At 52.7% G+C, this 14,323-nt stretch overlaps 1 protein-coding gene across 1 annotated transcript; it reads right to left on the bottom strand.

Moving 5' to 3' along the window:
* Window positions 1-581: 581 nt before the first annotated feature.
* On the bottom strand, window positions 582-13,875 carry LOC144245041 (angiotensin-converting enzyme-like protein Ace3). Its single transcript, XM_077780448.1, is given in 15 exon segments — window positions 582-3,188; window positions 3,723-3,907; window positions 7,526-7,649; window positions 8,120-8,217; window positions 10,079-10,223; window positions 10,347-10,553; window positions 10,556-10,569; window positions 10,875-11,047; window positions 11,125-11,222; window positions 11,335-11,526; window positions 12,306-12,449; window positions 12,655-12,742; window positions 13,000-13,158; window positions 13,542-13,678; window positions 13,776-13,875. Coding segments are annotated over 15 exon segments (2,250 nt in total). The 3' UTR covers window positions 582-2,802.
* Window positions 13,876-14,323: the final 448 nt, after the last annotated feature.

Below are 14,323 nucleotides of genomic sequence, written 5' to 3'. Positions count from 1 at the left end.
CTGAAAGAAGCCGCGCGCGGCGGCGGGGCGGGGTTCGCGGGGCGGGGGCAACCTCTCCCGGACCCAACGGGGCAGGGGCGGGGCCCTGACTCCTAGTGGGTGGAGCTGGGCAGAAGTGCCGCGCCAGGAATGGGGTCAGAGCTCCTCTCAGGAACTTCTTTCTGGTCTTGTCCCACTGGCCAATGGCCTCAACCCCCCTCGGACCCTCTCCCAATACCAATACCGAAGGGTAGTCAGGACGTTGCTGGGCCAAGTCTTTCAAGTGGGAGGTGGGGAGAGGGGGAGCAGAAGGAGTTGTCATAGCCCTCTTAACACGACCTTGCCAAATGCCCAATCCCAGTGTCCATGCGGAACTCCTAAGTGGCAAGCTTAACACGGCCCTGGCCCTGGGAGAATGAGGTAAGAGTGCATATGAAGGTGTACAAAAAATACACAATAAGCTAACTTCTTCAGAGGTCTGAGAGCTCTTAGCATACAGGCACTGCTTGGGAGGAGAATAGATTTAAAACCACCTATTAGCAAGTGACCACTGTTAAAAGTGTCTGAGTACTGATTGAAAATGAATACACTAGAAGAGCAGATAGGGATGGGGTGAGGTTTATTGAAAGAGGTTTCTTGGAGAGGAGAGAGAGAAAGGGATCACTGTCCACTGAGCATCTCGGTGGTCTTGGAACTTTGCAGAGGGTCCAATTACCAGCATTGGAAGGCAAGCATTCAAATGGGGCATACACCTTAGGCAAAGGCCAATGGCGGAATCAGTGTAAAGGGACTGAGCTGGGGCATAGGAGAGATGAAGTTTGGACAAAAAGGGAATTGATAAAGACCCTCTGATGCCATTTTGAACATCTAGATTTAACTGATGAACAACCAAGTTCTTGAGCAGTTAGACATGAAGGAAATATTCCAGTGAAAGAAATTTTACAATGGCGGGTGGGGAAGAGAGGATGGGCAAGGAAGCTCAGTGAGGTTTTTGCTGGAGTCCAGATGAGAGGCTTGGAGTCCTGGGCTGGGTGTGCCTTTGCCACGCAGAGCCACAGTGCCTGATGGGGGCCTGGTTGGCCACTGTGGCTGGGGAGTTGGGAGGGCTGCAAGCGTAGCCTCCTAGTGGGGCAGAGTTGTCCTGGCTGCCCCTTGTGTGTGTGTGTGGGGCGCAGGCTGGCTGTGGAGGAAAGGTGAGGCTGTTTCTCATGAGCTCAGAGCAGGATGCTGAGCTCTGAGGAAGGACTGAGGCAGTAGGATACTCATTCATTCACTTTCTCATTTAAACAGTTTCCAAGTCTCCACTATGTTCCATAGCCTGTGCCATCTAAACATGTTATGCAGGGGCCCACTCCTGATGGGTGTCTTGTCCTTACAGAGCTAACAGCTAATAATGGGACCAAATAAGGACATCACAGCACAGCAAAGTAAGAGCAGTGACAGAGGCATCAAACAAGAGTGCTGTGGAGCCTGGATCTATAGCAGTTCTGGGCTCAGCCAGAACTCAAGAAGACTTCTTGAAACCTGGGCAAAGATTGGGTCCGTGGAAATCTCAGCCCAGCCTCTCTTTCCTCCCGAACCTTGACTTCTGGGCTCAGATCCTTAATCTAGGGAGAGCCAGTCTTGTCTCTTGGCCACCCTCTCACCAACTTAACTGTAGCCCTAGGGTCTCCTCTCTGTGGTTACTGGCTATGATGCTACCTTCCTCAAGGCTCCCCTAATCGCTGACAGGCACTGATGTTTAGCCTTTCCACGAACCCCTTGGGGCTCAGTTCAAATGCAGTTGTACTGTGTTATATTGGATGTAGCATATATTGGATGTGGCATCCCTGTGGTGGGTAGACTGAGGGTGGAAAGAAGGACTAGAAGAGAAAGGAGCAGTGGCCTCTGTCTCTCTTCTCAAGCTTGTCCCAAACTTGTCCCTAGAGTATGCATTTCCCAAATGTCTTCCTATAGCCCTCTCCATCCCATTTTCCCCTCCCCCACTGAGCCTGGAAAGGTGCTATTTGCCCTGTGCTCCGTCCCCCGGGCAACAGGCCAGGCAGCAGGTGTGTGTGTTGAACAAGGCCATCTCCGGAGCGGAGTGGCTGGAGATGAGCTTTGTTTAAATATTAAAGAAGTCAATCATTAATCAACCCTGGCTTGGTGCCCAGCTACCCACTGTCTCCATTTGGGAGGGCCTGGACTGGGGCAGGGAGGGCCGTGGGGCAGTTTGCATCTCAGGCAGCTGACAAGCAGCTTTTGGGGCTGGATTATGCAGCCCAACACAGGGTAGGCCAGAGGATCAGCAGAAAGATATGCTGGATATAGTGTACAGAGCACAGTGCTCATGGACCAGGCACCAGTGATTTGTACAGAATGTCCAGTTTTACTTGAATACATTTTATAAGGGGACGGAAGCAGTGTCCTGTTTCTAGCCAGAGAGGACATTCCTTGGGCACTGCAGTCCTGGCCCAGCCCCACAGTTGGGCTCCTGAAGAAAATAAGGCTGTGCAAAGAACACAGTTTGGGGTGGTAGCTGAATTGGAGGGACACAGTCACTGGGTCACGAAAACCATGGTTCCTGAGCCCCTAGGGGAAGGAGGCTGGTTTGGAACCCAGGGCATACATGGAATCACACAGAGTCACTAGCCTGTACACATGGCTTCACATACATGGGTTCCATACACACAATTACAAACCTCCATGTACCCAGGTCTGCCACAGTTGCACCCAATTGCAGTTGGACACTATGCATGCAAGCTGTCCCCTCCCTAGTCCCCCAGTGCTCTCTGCCTTGGCCACCCTCCTCTTGCCCTCCAGCCTCACCAGTCATACTGGTGTCTAGTCCCAGCTCCACCATTCAGCTCTCATCCACGGAGGCTTCTTGTTGTGCTGTGTGAAAATTTGAATTATCAGGCTGACTGAGCACAGCATCAGGAAGAGGCAGAGGCCCAGCAGGATCCACTGTCTTTTGGCAACTAGGCGGGGCTCCATGGCTATGCCCAGGAAGTAGGACTTGGGCTGTGCACTGGAGTCTGGCAAACTGGTGTTCTGTGCCTTGGTGTTCTGGGACAGTGACCTTTTTTCCAGGGGGTACAGCCTGCAGGCCAGAAGTAGGGCCACCAGGAACATGACAAAGCTGAGGGCCAGCAGCACCCACTGCCCAAATTTGGCCTGGTCAGCATCCAGCTCCAGACTCAGAAATGTCACCTTGTCTGTGTCTTTTTCTGTGGAAGACATGGGAATCTCGTAGAGCAGGTAGAATGGGGGAGGGAGCCCTGGGGTGCCCTATGGAAATCAGAGCATCTGACTGCCACTGGCCTCCTTCCTCAGCCTCAGGCATCTACCTTCCAAGCCATAGGTAAGGGCATTGCCCTAGAAGGAGGGTAAGAAGGAGTAGTAGAAGGGAGAGAAGGAGAAGATGGGTACAGATAGGGCTATGTCCCCATGGTGCCCAGTGGTGGCTCTGTGCAAGGGTTGGGAGGAAAGAAGTCCACCCTGTGCTCAGATGCCTACCTGGCAGTCTAGCTGAACAGTGTGCAGAGAAGCAACTGAACCAGTGACTGGGGCATGGGGCTGTGGTCTTTGTCAAAGCTGCATCAGGTGCAGACAGGATCATGCAGCAACAATGCTGTACTTGTTCAAGCCAGGTCATAGATAGGCTAGGGGTTAAGCCTAGATTGGGGTAGGGACCGGCCCAGGGCAGGCTAGGGTAGTGCTGGGGATGGACCAGAGGTGGCACCAGGGTCAGATTATCAAACCTTCAAAGGTACAGCTGAAGTCTGGCCAGCCCAGGATCTCCCCCTGCCGCACATTCTTGGTGACCAGCCAGTTCAAGAGGGGCTTGAAGTAGGTCATGAGGGCCTTTGCAGACACTTCGGTCTGCCCGGTTATCTTCTGCAGGACTTCTGGCCAGGGCTTGCTTGAGCCCAGCCTTAGGGCATCCCTGGGAGAGTAGATACAGCTGTGAGGCTGTGTAGGGGCATCAGTTGGTGCTGCTGGGACCCCTCAGTGTGCCCAACTCTGGCCATAGGGCTTTGCTAGCCAGACTTCCCATAGAGCTCAGCTCAGTGGATAAAATCACAAGCTCTGAAATAAGAACAACCTGGGTTTGAATCCTGTGGGACTTTGGACAAGTAACATAACCTTTCTGAGTCTCAGTTTCCATATTCATAAAATGGAGATAATAACAATATATACCTCCTAGGGTTGGTATGATGATTAAATAAACACAATGCTGGAAGCATAGTAGACAAGCAATACATGGTAGCTGCTTATTATTATTATTATTATTATTATAGTTAATTATTACTACCACTACTGTGATAATTTTTATTCTCCTGGACTCAAATAGGCATAAAGTCTTGAGGCACTGTTTCCCATGAGGTGCTCAGTGTCAGTAGGGAGAGGCAGCTCTTCAGCCCTTTCTGATTTCACAAGGAGTGTTTGGGAGGATTAGGGAGATCAAGAGTGTGGGATGTGCTCTGTGTCCTGCCTGCAGCACTGCACAAATGTCATCTGTGTCTCAAAGCACACACAGTGCTTGGTGTCAGGGGGAGCAGCCTTCGGTTTGGCCTTCATACTCATGGAGGGGGGGTGTGGTACAGGGTGTGTGAAGTCAGAGCTCTGGACTTCTCCACCCCAGGGCCCCTGTGGAGGCAGTGGTAGTTATATATTGAACCTTTTTAACCTGTGTCCCCAGCTGGCCATGAGAAAAGTGAGGTCTAGAAGCCCGTAAGTCAGGCTGTGGAGTCTAGACTAACAAGGATCAGGTTCAAGACTCAGCAGTGCTACTTATAGGCTGCATGACCTTAGGCAATTAACTCAACCACTCTTAGCCTCTGTTTCTTCATCAGTAAAATATCTGCCCTTCACTGTGGTAAGGATTAAGTCACATAAAGGCAGCGGAAGAGAGCTTTGTAGCATGCAAAGACTTATACACATCACTTCATAAACAACTGAGAAAGAATGCAGGGAAACTAAAGTTTAGTAGATCCTTGACAGAAACCTGTGTGTGTGTGGCTTTTTTTGGGGGGGGGGGGTGTATTTTAAAATCCTAGAGAAATGCAGGAGGAAAGTCATCAAGATTAAAAGAAAAACAAAACAAAACAAAACAAAATCCCACAACTAACTTTAGGTAAGAAGATTTTTATCAGATGCTGGGTCCTGGGAAAAAAGAAGGGACTTGATGGGGGGGAAGTTTGGACCATTGAAAATCTACCTATTTAGAAATAGTCCTTCAGGCTCTGTGGGGCAAGAGATTGGACCAAAGCCCAGCTCACGGCCAATGTGGCCAGCACATGAGACTTGCAAAAGTAGCAGTTGGGCACTTCCTGATGCCCTCAACTGATGTCACAGCAATGAGTCCCACGGACAAGGTCAGGCCTATCACGGTTGGCCAGATCAACCAAGAGCTTTGGGAACTTGGACCAAGTCCACTACAACTCTCCATTCCCAGCAGAACCAACCCAGAGCAATCACATATAGGAAGATGAGTCAAGTTCTAAGATATATTAGGTAAAAGAGCAGCCAAGAATCTTGTCCTCCCCCTTCTCTGCAAACACTCACCCCACACACACAACCTATATTCCACTCTGCTGCTCTCTCAAATCCCCAGAGTTCATGACATCCCCCTTTCTCAGAGCCCTCTCCTCTACCGTCTCCCCAGAAGATAGCACTCAAAGTTCTAAACCTGGAACTTAGGGTCTTCCCAGGCCAGGGGATGTCTGGATAGTGATGTGTGAGGACAGGTGAGCAATGATGATTGGCAGGGCTCTACATGCTTTGGTGCCAAGTCAGATCCTGGGAGCTTTGTGTGCCCTGAGTGGGGAGGAGGTGATGGGGAGAATGATATCAAATTTCCCACCAATTAAATGGAATGAAGGCTCAGAGTTAAAAGTGAGTTGATGTATGGAAAACAATGTCTGCTATTTCTTGCACTCCTCCTTTTGGGGACAGAGGTCCATCCTTGGTCCTCGAGCATGACCTCCTCACCCTTTTTGCATGTTTGCATGTTCACCAAAGCCCTCTCCTACTGCACAATCTCCTTTCCTGTGTTATGGTTATTGGTTTATCCTGTGGCCCATTGCCTAGGCTGGTTGGCATAGGCATAAGTAAATGCTTGATGAGTGACTAAATGGTGGGCAGCTAGAGACATGAATGCAGAGAGCAGAGAGGGCTCTTATGTTCCACACATTCAGAAAAGCTCAAACATGGGCAGTCGGCTACAATAAACCCCTGTAGTGTGAAAAGATGGAAAAGCAAACAGACTAGGTTGATAATCGGCATGGAAGGTGCAGCCCTCCCTGGGAGCCAAGCCAGGGGATCAGTACTGCAACTCCATCTGGCCTAGTGGTTACTGACAAACTGCTCGGTGGAATCACAAATATGCTCATTAAATTTGCAAAGGAGACTAAATTATGTGGCTATGTTAATCCTCTGGGAGACAGGAATAAAATTCGAGATGACCTGGATCAATTGGAGAAATGGACCCACTAAAATGGGTAGAAAATTGGTGGGAAAAAGACCATATCAGTGGGTGGGTTCTGCATCTAAGTGGTGGAAGCACCGATCTTGGAACCAGGAGACCTGAGTCTAACCTCACCAGACCTGTATCTCTTGATTGGTAGAAGCAGCAGTGTGAATGATAACATGCTCTAGAGTCAGTTCAGCACTCAAAGCAGGATTTTGCCACTTGCTAGATGAGTGACATGCAATAACAATCTCTCTTAGCTTGAATTTCATTATTTGTGTAATATGACTAATCATGTCCACTTTGCAAGTTATGAGCCGCTGATGTGAAACCTTGTAAGAGCACTCCTCAGAGAGCCCAGCCTGCACTAGTCAATACTTCCCACCATCAGGTCAGCGTCCCACCCCTCCAGGTTTGCTTCAGGACCAAAACCAACTCCACAGAGGCGGGAATGGAAAACATGGGCTGGAAACCAATGCAGGAAAAAAGATTGGGGCTAGGGAGTCAAAGTGGACCACAGGCTGGCCAGAGCATCACAAAGGTTGGTGTGAAAGCAACCTGGATCAGTCTGGGAGTCAGATCCAGGCACCTCCAAGAAGAAGTGGGAAAAGCAGAGTGCACCCAGAGTGCATCAAATGCTGCTGAAGATCCGCGAGCACCTTGTGTAGAAGGATAAGGGCATTCGGATGGAGGACTGAAGGTTGAGGCATGACTGGTTTCCTATCTGAGACAGTTTGATTTATTGGCGTGTGTGAGTGTGTGAGTGTGCATGTGTGCATGTGTGCGCAGGTGCACATGTGGGTGAGGGAGTGTGTGCGAGCGTGTGTGTTTGTGTGTGTGTGTGAGCAGGAGGGGCTAAATAGTCTCTCTGACCAGGAGGGGCTGCACACAAGGAAATGGGCTTCGATTTCTATAGGAGAGACTGGAGTCTGACATGAGGAAGAACTTCCATTGAACTAGAAGGTCAGTGAGGCTCTGCTCAGGGTGCCCAGGGTGGTCTGTTGAGGAGAGGGGCCCATGGGCAGGCTTCCAGCGAGGGGCAGGGGAGCTGAGAACAAATCAGGGGGCTTTGTGAGGGAGGCGAGCACTCACTCCAGGAGCTTCCCAGCTATCTTGGAGTTATAGATGTCACACCGGTGCAGCGGGCCCACGTGGCCCGAGGCCTTGCACAGAGCCTCACGGAACTGGAACTGGAGCATTAGGCTGATGAAGTACCCGGGGAGAAGGATGGGAGGGCAGGCTGGGGAGCTGGTGTCAGAAATGGGAAGCCCAGCGCCGTTTGGAGCCTGGCAGCTCTAATGCACAGTGGTCCAAGAGCCTGATCAGGGCCCAGCCTTGCTGGGTGGAAGCTCCTTTGCCAAGGTCTCGCCTTGGACTGGCCCTGGAATATACCCTTCTTAGCCTTCTGAACCAACCCTTGCCTCCTTTCCTGCCCTCCTCTTGGGGACAGCGGAGATGCTTTGGAATATTCCCATCAGCTCTACCCTCACACGGGATCTGCTCTGAAAGCCCAAAGGAGTGCAGGGCGTGGCCCCCAAGAGGCTGCGCAACCCAATGGAGGAGGTGGGCAGGGGGCCAGGGGAACTTTTGGTTCTAGGGCCTTGCTGGAAATCTTCAGCCTAGGTCCCATGTCCCCAGCTCCCAAGTCCTGTAGCTGGTTCTCCTGGCAGGGCCCAGACCATTACCGTATGTAGGGCACACTGGCAGAGATGTGGAACTTGGCGCCAGGATCAAAGTCATCCTCTGTCCGAGGAATGGGGGGGCACAGGCCCTGGTACTTCAACCTGTTGGGGAGAACAGGGAGCTGGTACCACCCAGTTGGGTTCTCAGAGCCTTTTCCTTTGGAAGCACGTGCACAGCTATCAAAACTGGTGGGCACAGGACACTTACTGCGTTTTTATAGATTATATAAATCAGGTGAAAACACAAGGGATTGGGAATCAGAATCAAATAATAACAATAGTTAACACTGACTTCCTCTGCACTAGGAACCATGCTAAGATCTTCACAGAGACTCACTCAACACTGTCCTGGTTATGAAGACACAGGAGGGAACGGGCTACTCAAGGTCTTGCTTGAATCCTAATGATGGGGGATGGTTATAGAACAACAAAGTCATTTCGTCTGGTAAGAAGTGCCAAGAAGAAAACAGAATAGCATCTCTGCAATGTAGTTCTGCTATTATTCACATTTTACATGAGGGGACCAAAGTTTAGAGGTCAGGGAACTGGTGAGAGGTCACAGAACTAGTCACTGGCAGATTCCACTAACTTTCAAATTCAGATCTGGCCTTGCCCCTCTGAGCTGAGCGACTGTGGGAAAGTTACTGATTGTCACTGAATCTTGTTGGCTGTAAGATGGGCATAAAATGATCCATCTGTGGGATGAGACAAAGCCTATGAAAAGTTCTCATTGTTTCATCGGTGGCTCAGTGGTTGCCCATGAGCCATCCTCTGGGGGTGACAGAGTCGGGAGGTTCCTTTCCCAGTCGACAGAGGCTTCCTTTTCCAGGGCTAGGAAGTTGTCACCTCTCTCCCTTTACCCTTGGTTTCCATCATAGGTACTTGTAGGTACAGTTGACCCAGGGAGGAAAAGGGCCCCTGCAGGCACCTCAGATGGCTCATGGGGGTTGCCCTTGGAGAAGTACAAGGTCAAGACTCTGCCAACTCCACGAGTGTGGCCTGGGCCTGAATTTGGGATGGAGGTGTGAGGGTGAGTAGATAAAGAGAGGGGCACCCAACTTTGCGACCCCTGGGTTGCTGTGTGACCATGGGCTGGTCACACATTCTTCTTCAGCGAATGACCATGGGAATGTTGTACAAGTTCAAAGAAACACGAGGGGCCTGGTATAGAGCTGGCAGCCCCCTTTCTGGTCACCCCAAACTATGCTGTGGCCAGCAGACTCAAGCAGGTCAGTCTGAGGCCTGGTGGAGATGGAGAAGCCCGGCCATGGGTGTTCATTATCCAATCAGACAGCCAGTAGTTGGTGATAGGATGTGACATGGATGCCCCTCCCTCAAGAGTGGTGCTGCCTGACTGCTGTTGGGCTCTTTTGGCACCCCATTCCGGCCTTGGACATGCCGATGCTAAACCAGAGACAGTTGTGAGAGTGTCTTAGAGCAACAGGAAAGGGGGCAGTGGGCTTGCCTCTCTCCCATAGGGGTTCTTTCCACGGAGGGGAAAGAGCTTAGGCCATCAAACACTCTTCTGCCAGCCCTACTGGTGGGAATAGGAAGGGAGAGGAGGAGGAGGTGGGCCTGCCTGGTGGTCAATGTTTTGCTCTTGGAGGAGCCCAGGCGCACCCTTGTGTGATCTTCCCAGCTACCCGGGAGCAGGCAGGGTCACTGCCAGGGTCCCTAGAGACCCAGTGCTGGTGCCGGATTCAACGTGAGGTCTCATAAGTGCAGGTGCTGGCCCTATCCACTTCAGTAAGGGTGCTTTTATTAGGTGATAGCAAACAGCCAATACCACCCCAGGGTCTCCCCAGGGCCTCCCAGTCACCAGTGTGGCACACCTAGTTCTGCCCTCCGAGAAGAGGCAGCAGCACCTGCTGGCAATGGGCAGTGCCCTTAAGGCTGACTGGAAAGCCCCGCCCACAGCAAGGATGGGAGGGGGCCGAGAGCCTAGGGCAGCTGTCCTCCCCACCTGAGGTTCCACCACTCCTGGTTGTAGACATTCTTCTGGATGGTGCCATCAAAGACTTTCCAGCGAAACAGGTCCATCAGGTAGGCGAAGGGGATGAGGGCGACCTTTTCCAGGGCGATGCCCATCAGGAAATTGACCTCCTCCTCTGGGGAAGGTGAAGCCGTCAGTTGGTGGCTCCTGGTTCTCCCTCCTTTCAGCCTTGCCCAGAGAGGCCTGGCTGCATCCTCAGGCTCAGCTGCCCCACTATGGTCCTCTTGGCTCCCATCACCTGAGTCCTGGTGCTGGTGGCTGAGCAGGCCTCTGCTGAGCAGGTGCTTGTGGGAGGAGGCCGAGAGGGTGACCATCGACCCCACGGCCTCTTCAAAGGCTGGGTTGGCGCCTGTGCGGAAGATCACAGAGAGGTTCTTGTACTGTAAGAAGTACTAGATATGGCCCATCTGGTGGAAGATGGAGAGCAGGTCTTCTATGGTCACTTGGTGCACTTCTTTATCCTTGGGTGAAAGGGCAGGGGTCAAGGAGCATGGGGAGGCCCTTGGAGAAGGGGAGATTCCTCCATTCAGACTCCATTAAGGGATTGGGGCAGATGGGCTGGAGACCAGCAGGGTCTTGGGTACTGTCCTTTCTCACTCCAGGTCCCTCTAACTCATGTTGCCAGGTCACATCCCCCTCCACTGCTTGGCTCCAGTCCTGCCTACTCCTTTGCACGCCTCCTAAGACAGGCAGACAGGTGGAGAGTGGAAGCAGTGGAGGAAGAGTGAGAGAGGGGCAGGAGGGCGGTGCTGGTGTCCCACGAGACCTGAAGTCCTTGCCGTTGTAGAAGTCCCAGGCAGAGACGTGGCACTCCACCTCACGCCCATCGGTTGGCCTTTCCATCATTGAGGTTCTCCAGAAGTTGGGAGGGGTGGAGAGCATCCCCAGGGAGATGAAGAATTTTTCCGCCTCTTCGAACATTTTCAAGGGCTTCCAGTGCTGTGGGGAAGAGGGGTTTGTGGGGCCTTGCCTGGTGGTGTAGAGCTGGCAAGGGCAGATGGACGCCAAGCACTGACCTGGCTTTTCATGATCTTTGTGATGTCCTCAGGGGGCTTCTTTGGGAAAGGCAGGACCAGGTCTAAGATGTTGACCCAGGACTGAGCCCACATGTTCCCTGGAAGAAGAAGAGGGGCTCAGAGGAGGCAGGACATCATCCCTCCCTTTATCGAGTGCCATCTTGGAGGCCTACTCTGCCCACCCCACTTTACTACCAGCCAAGGCTTTACCCAAGAGGTGGGCAGGGATGGGCCCCCGTGGGTCAATAAGCTCCGGCCCATAGTAGCGGTGCAGGGCCCGGCGCACGTAGGCATGCAGGTTCAGGTAGAGTGGCTGCATCTCCCAGTAAAGCTGCTCCAGGTCATGTTCCAGGGTGTCAGACTCATACTTGGACCGCCACAAGGCCCGCATGTCTTTGTAACCTAGGACAGGAGAGGACGCTCAGAGGCACTCACCACCCACCCTTCATTCAGCCCTGGCCTGGCAGGCAGAAGACCCAGACACTTTCTGGGGAAGCCACTTGGCCTCACTGGTCCTCAGGGTCTTCATCTGCCTAATGGGAAATGTGCCTCCCAAGGTCATTGTTCTGATTGAATAAGATCAGGGGTGGAAAAGCATTTAACACAATACACACTCCATATTCCTCACCATGCCTGGTTGGATAGGGCCTGGATAAGGCCCTGGTCTTCACACCCACCTTGAGCCCCACCTGTCCAAACCCTTAGGTCACCCTGGCTCCTTCCAGATCCTCTGAAACACTGGTTTGTCCCACTGTTGTGCCTGGGAGTCTCTTTCACCTCTTGCTTGCCTTCTTTCAGGCCTTGGGGAAGTGTCTCCAAGCCTCCTCTTCTCTCTGAGCACACGTCCCAAGATGTGCATTTGCACAAATCTTGTCTGTCTCCCAGACCATAAGCCCTACCTAGGATGGCAGGCTCCTTCTCTGTCTTTTCACCTACACATCCTTAGAGCTTCTCCAGGACCTGTCATACGGTAGGTGCTCAAGCAATGTTTGTGGACCAATGGTGAATGAGCCACCTTTGCTTCCCCCAGCTGCGAGGCTCAGGGTCCCCATCTCCAGGTCCTACTATTGCCTTTACCCTCTACAGACTCTGCTTTGCTCTTCCCAGGCACTGCCCTGGGACCTGTGCATTGTGCCATCTGCACGGGCTGGGCTGGCCATGTGAGGGGTTGGGGGCCTCACCATTGAGGTTTGCAGCCTTGTTGCTGAGCTGCACATAGCGCTCGAAGATGTTGCGGAGCTGACGACCCACAGCATCCCGCCAGCCCTGCCAGGCCCACAGCAGCTCCTTCTGGTCCCGGGAGGTGGCCATGACTTCTTGGAGGTCTATGCCCAGAAAAGGAGCCAAGGTGGGATGCCCAGCCCCCAACTCCTGCCTGCCCTCTGCCCTCACCTGCCTTAGGCAGACCCTCCTCTCCCCAACAAGTGAGTACACCTGGGGCAGGGAGGACAATGGGGAGTCAGGGTATGCTTGTGGAAGTGTCTGATGCTAGACTCTGGGGTTGGATGGGGGCAGGGCTTGGGTGCTCACCAGGCTCCAGGGCTAGGCAGGGTCCCTCATTCAGGCACACCTGGGCCATGCTGTATGTCGTCTCCATGTAGGCCAGAAGCTTGTTGTACTGGGGGTTGCAGGTGTCACCTAGGGACGGCCTGTGCCCTTGGGCCCACCCCCAGTGCTAGCCCCTCCAGCTGGGAGGGCCTGGCCTGTCTGAGGCATCTTCCCTCCAGCCTCTGCTTCCCTCCTCCCCCAGAGGAAGCTCTGGTTCTTCCTGACAACCTCCCTCCTGCCCAGATGCTCTGGCTTCCCACCCGGCCAGCCCACCCACCCCTGGGGTGGGGAGCATAAGCCTGGAGACGTGGGGGCTCCATCCATCACCTCCCGGAGCTCGTCCTGGGGCAGGGCCGCCTTGTCTATGTTCTGCAGCTTACTCAGCATACGCTTCACGGCTGGATCCTGGAACCTGGAGATCTTAAACAGGCGAGCCCGGGTGCCAAAGTACAGCATGTGCTTGGACCTCTCTGAGTCTTTGTGCAGCTGGAATGAGGGTCACCATATTTGTCTTGGGAAAGTTGGTGGAGGGAGCAAGAGTCACAGCCCCCCAACCTCCTCCTGCAACCCACTTTAATCACTGAATCACTGAAGAGCTGTTAAGAGGGAGAAAGGAAGGAGCCTGGGTCCTTAAAAGCAAGGAGGTGGTATTTACAAGGGGGAAAGAAACAAGAGATTCTTGCCCAGAGAGCTTTTTTGGGCCACCAATTGGCCCAGTGCTTGCAGCCTGCTTTGACATATACTTTAGGAATTCCCTCTTTCCGCTAGCTCTGGACAGGGGACAGAAGGTGTGGTTTCCCCTCCCCCTCCCCCCGAGATCCCTGAGAAGAGCAAGGGAAGGAGGAGCTGGGGTTGAGGCGATACCACACCATCTCCTCCTGATTTTTCTTGGTGATGTTGGTGACATAGTTCCAGGTGGCCTCCATGAACTGGTTCCACACAGCCTGGGCGGTATGCTCATAAAACTGTAGGAACGCCTTTGCCATGGTCTCATTGTAGAACTTGTCTGCGGAGAAGGAGGTGGGCATCATATTGTCCTGGGAAGGGCCTGCCTTGACTGGTCCCCTTGTCTGTTCCCATGCTTCTTCAGGTCCTAGCCTCACCTAAGTTCTGATCACCCTCGGTCCTGAGCCATGGCAAGAGCTGTCCATAACAGAGGAGCACAAATAGGGGAGGTCCATGGCAAGTCCATCTTGTGCCCATGATCAAGAGAACAGCAGAGCTGGATGAGGTTATGGGCCAATCATGTTCCAGCTCCATATTGTGACATCAGGGGCTGAAGGGTCAGCCGTGGAATGTTAGAACTAGAAAGCCCCCACCCACCTTCTGATCCAATTGTTTCCATTTTACAGGTGAGGAGACTAAGGTCAAGCCATGTGACATCGTGGTTCACACAGCTAGTTAGTGGCAGAGTAAAAAAGAGAGCAAGGGCACCAGAGCTTGTTCTAGTCTACTTGGTCACTTTTCCTTGGCATTAGAACCACCCTCTGACCTTGGCCAGGGATTGATGAGACCCTTTCCCTCCCAAGACTGGCATCACCTCTGAGAAGGTGGGTGGGATGGTGGATGGATGGATGAGTGGATGGACAGATGTATGAAAGTGACATCTCTGGGCCTCTGGACTCTTGAAACACAGTTGTCTCTCCTTGTT

The sequence above is a fragment of the Crocuta crocuta genome, unplaced genomic scaffold (assembly GCF_008692635.1).
Source record: "Crocuta crocuta isolate KB4526 unplaced genomic scaffold, BGI_CrCroc_1.0 scaffold288, whole genome shotgun sequence".
Classification (NCBI taxonomy): Eukaryota; Metazoa; Chordata; class Mammalia; order Carnivora; family Hyaenidae; genus Crocuta; species Crocuta crocuta.
The sequence above is the reverse complement of the archived record's forward strand: the minus strand, read 5'-3'. Positions and strand labels throughout refer to the sequence as shown.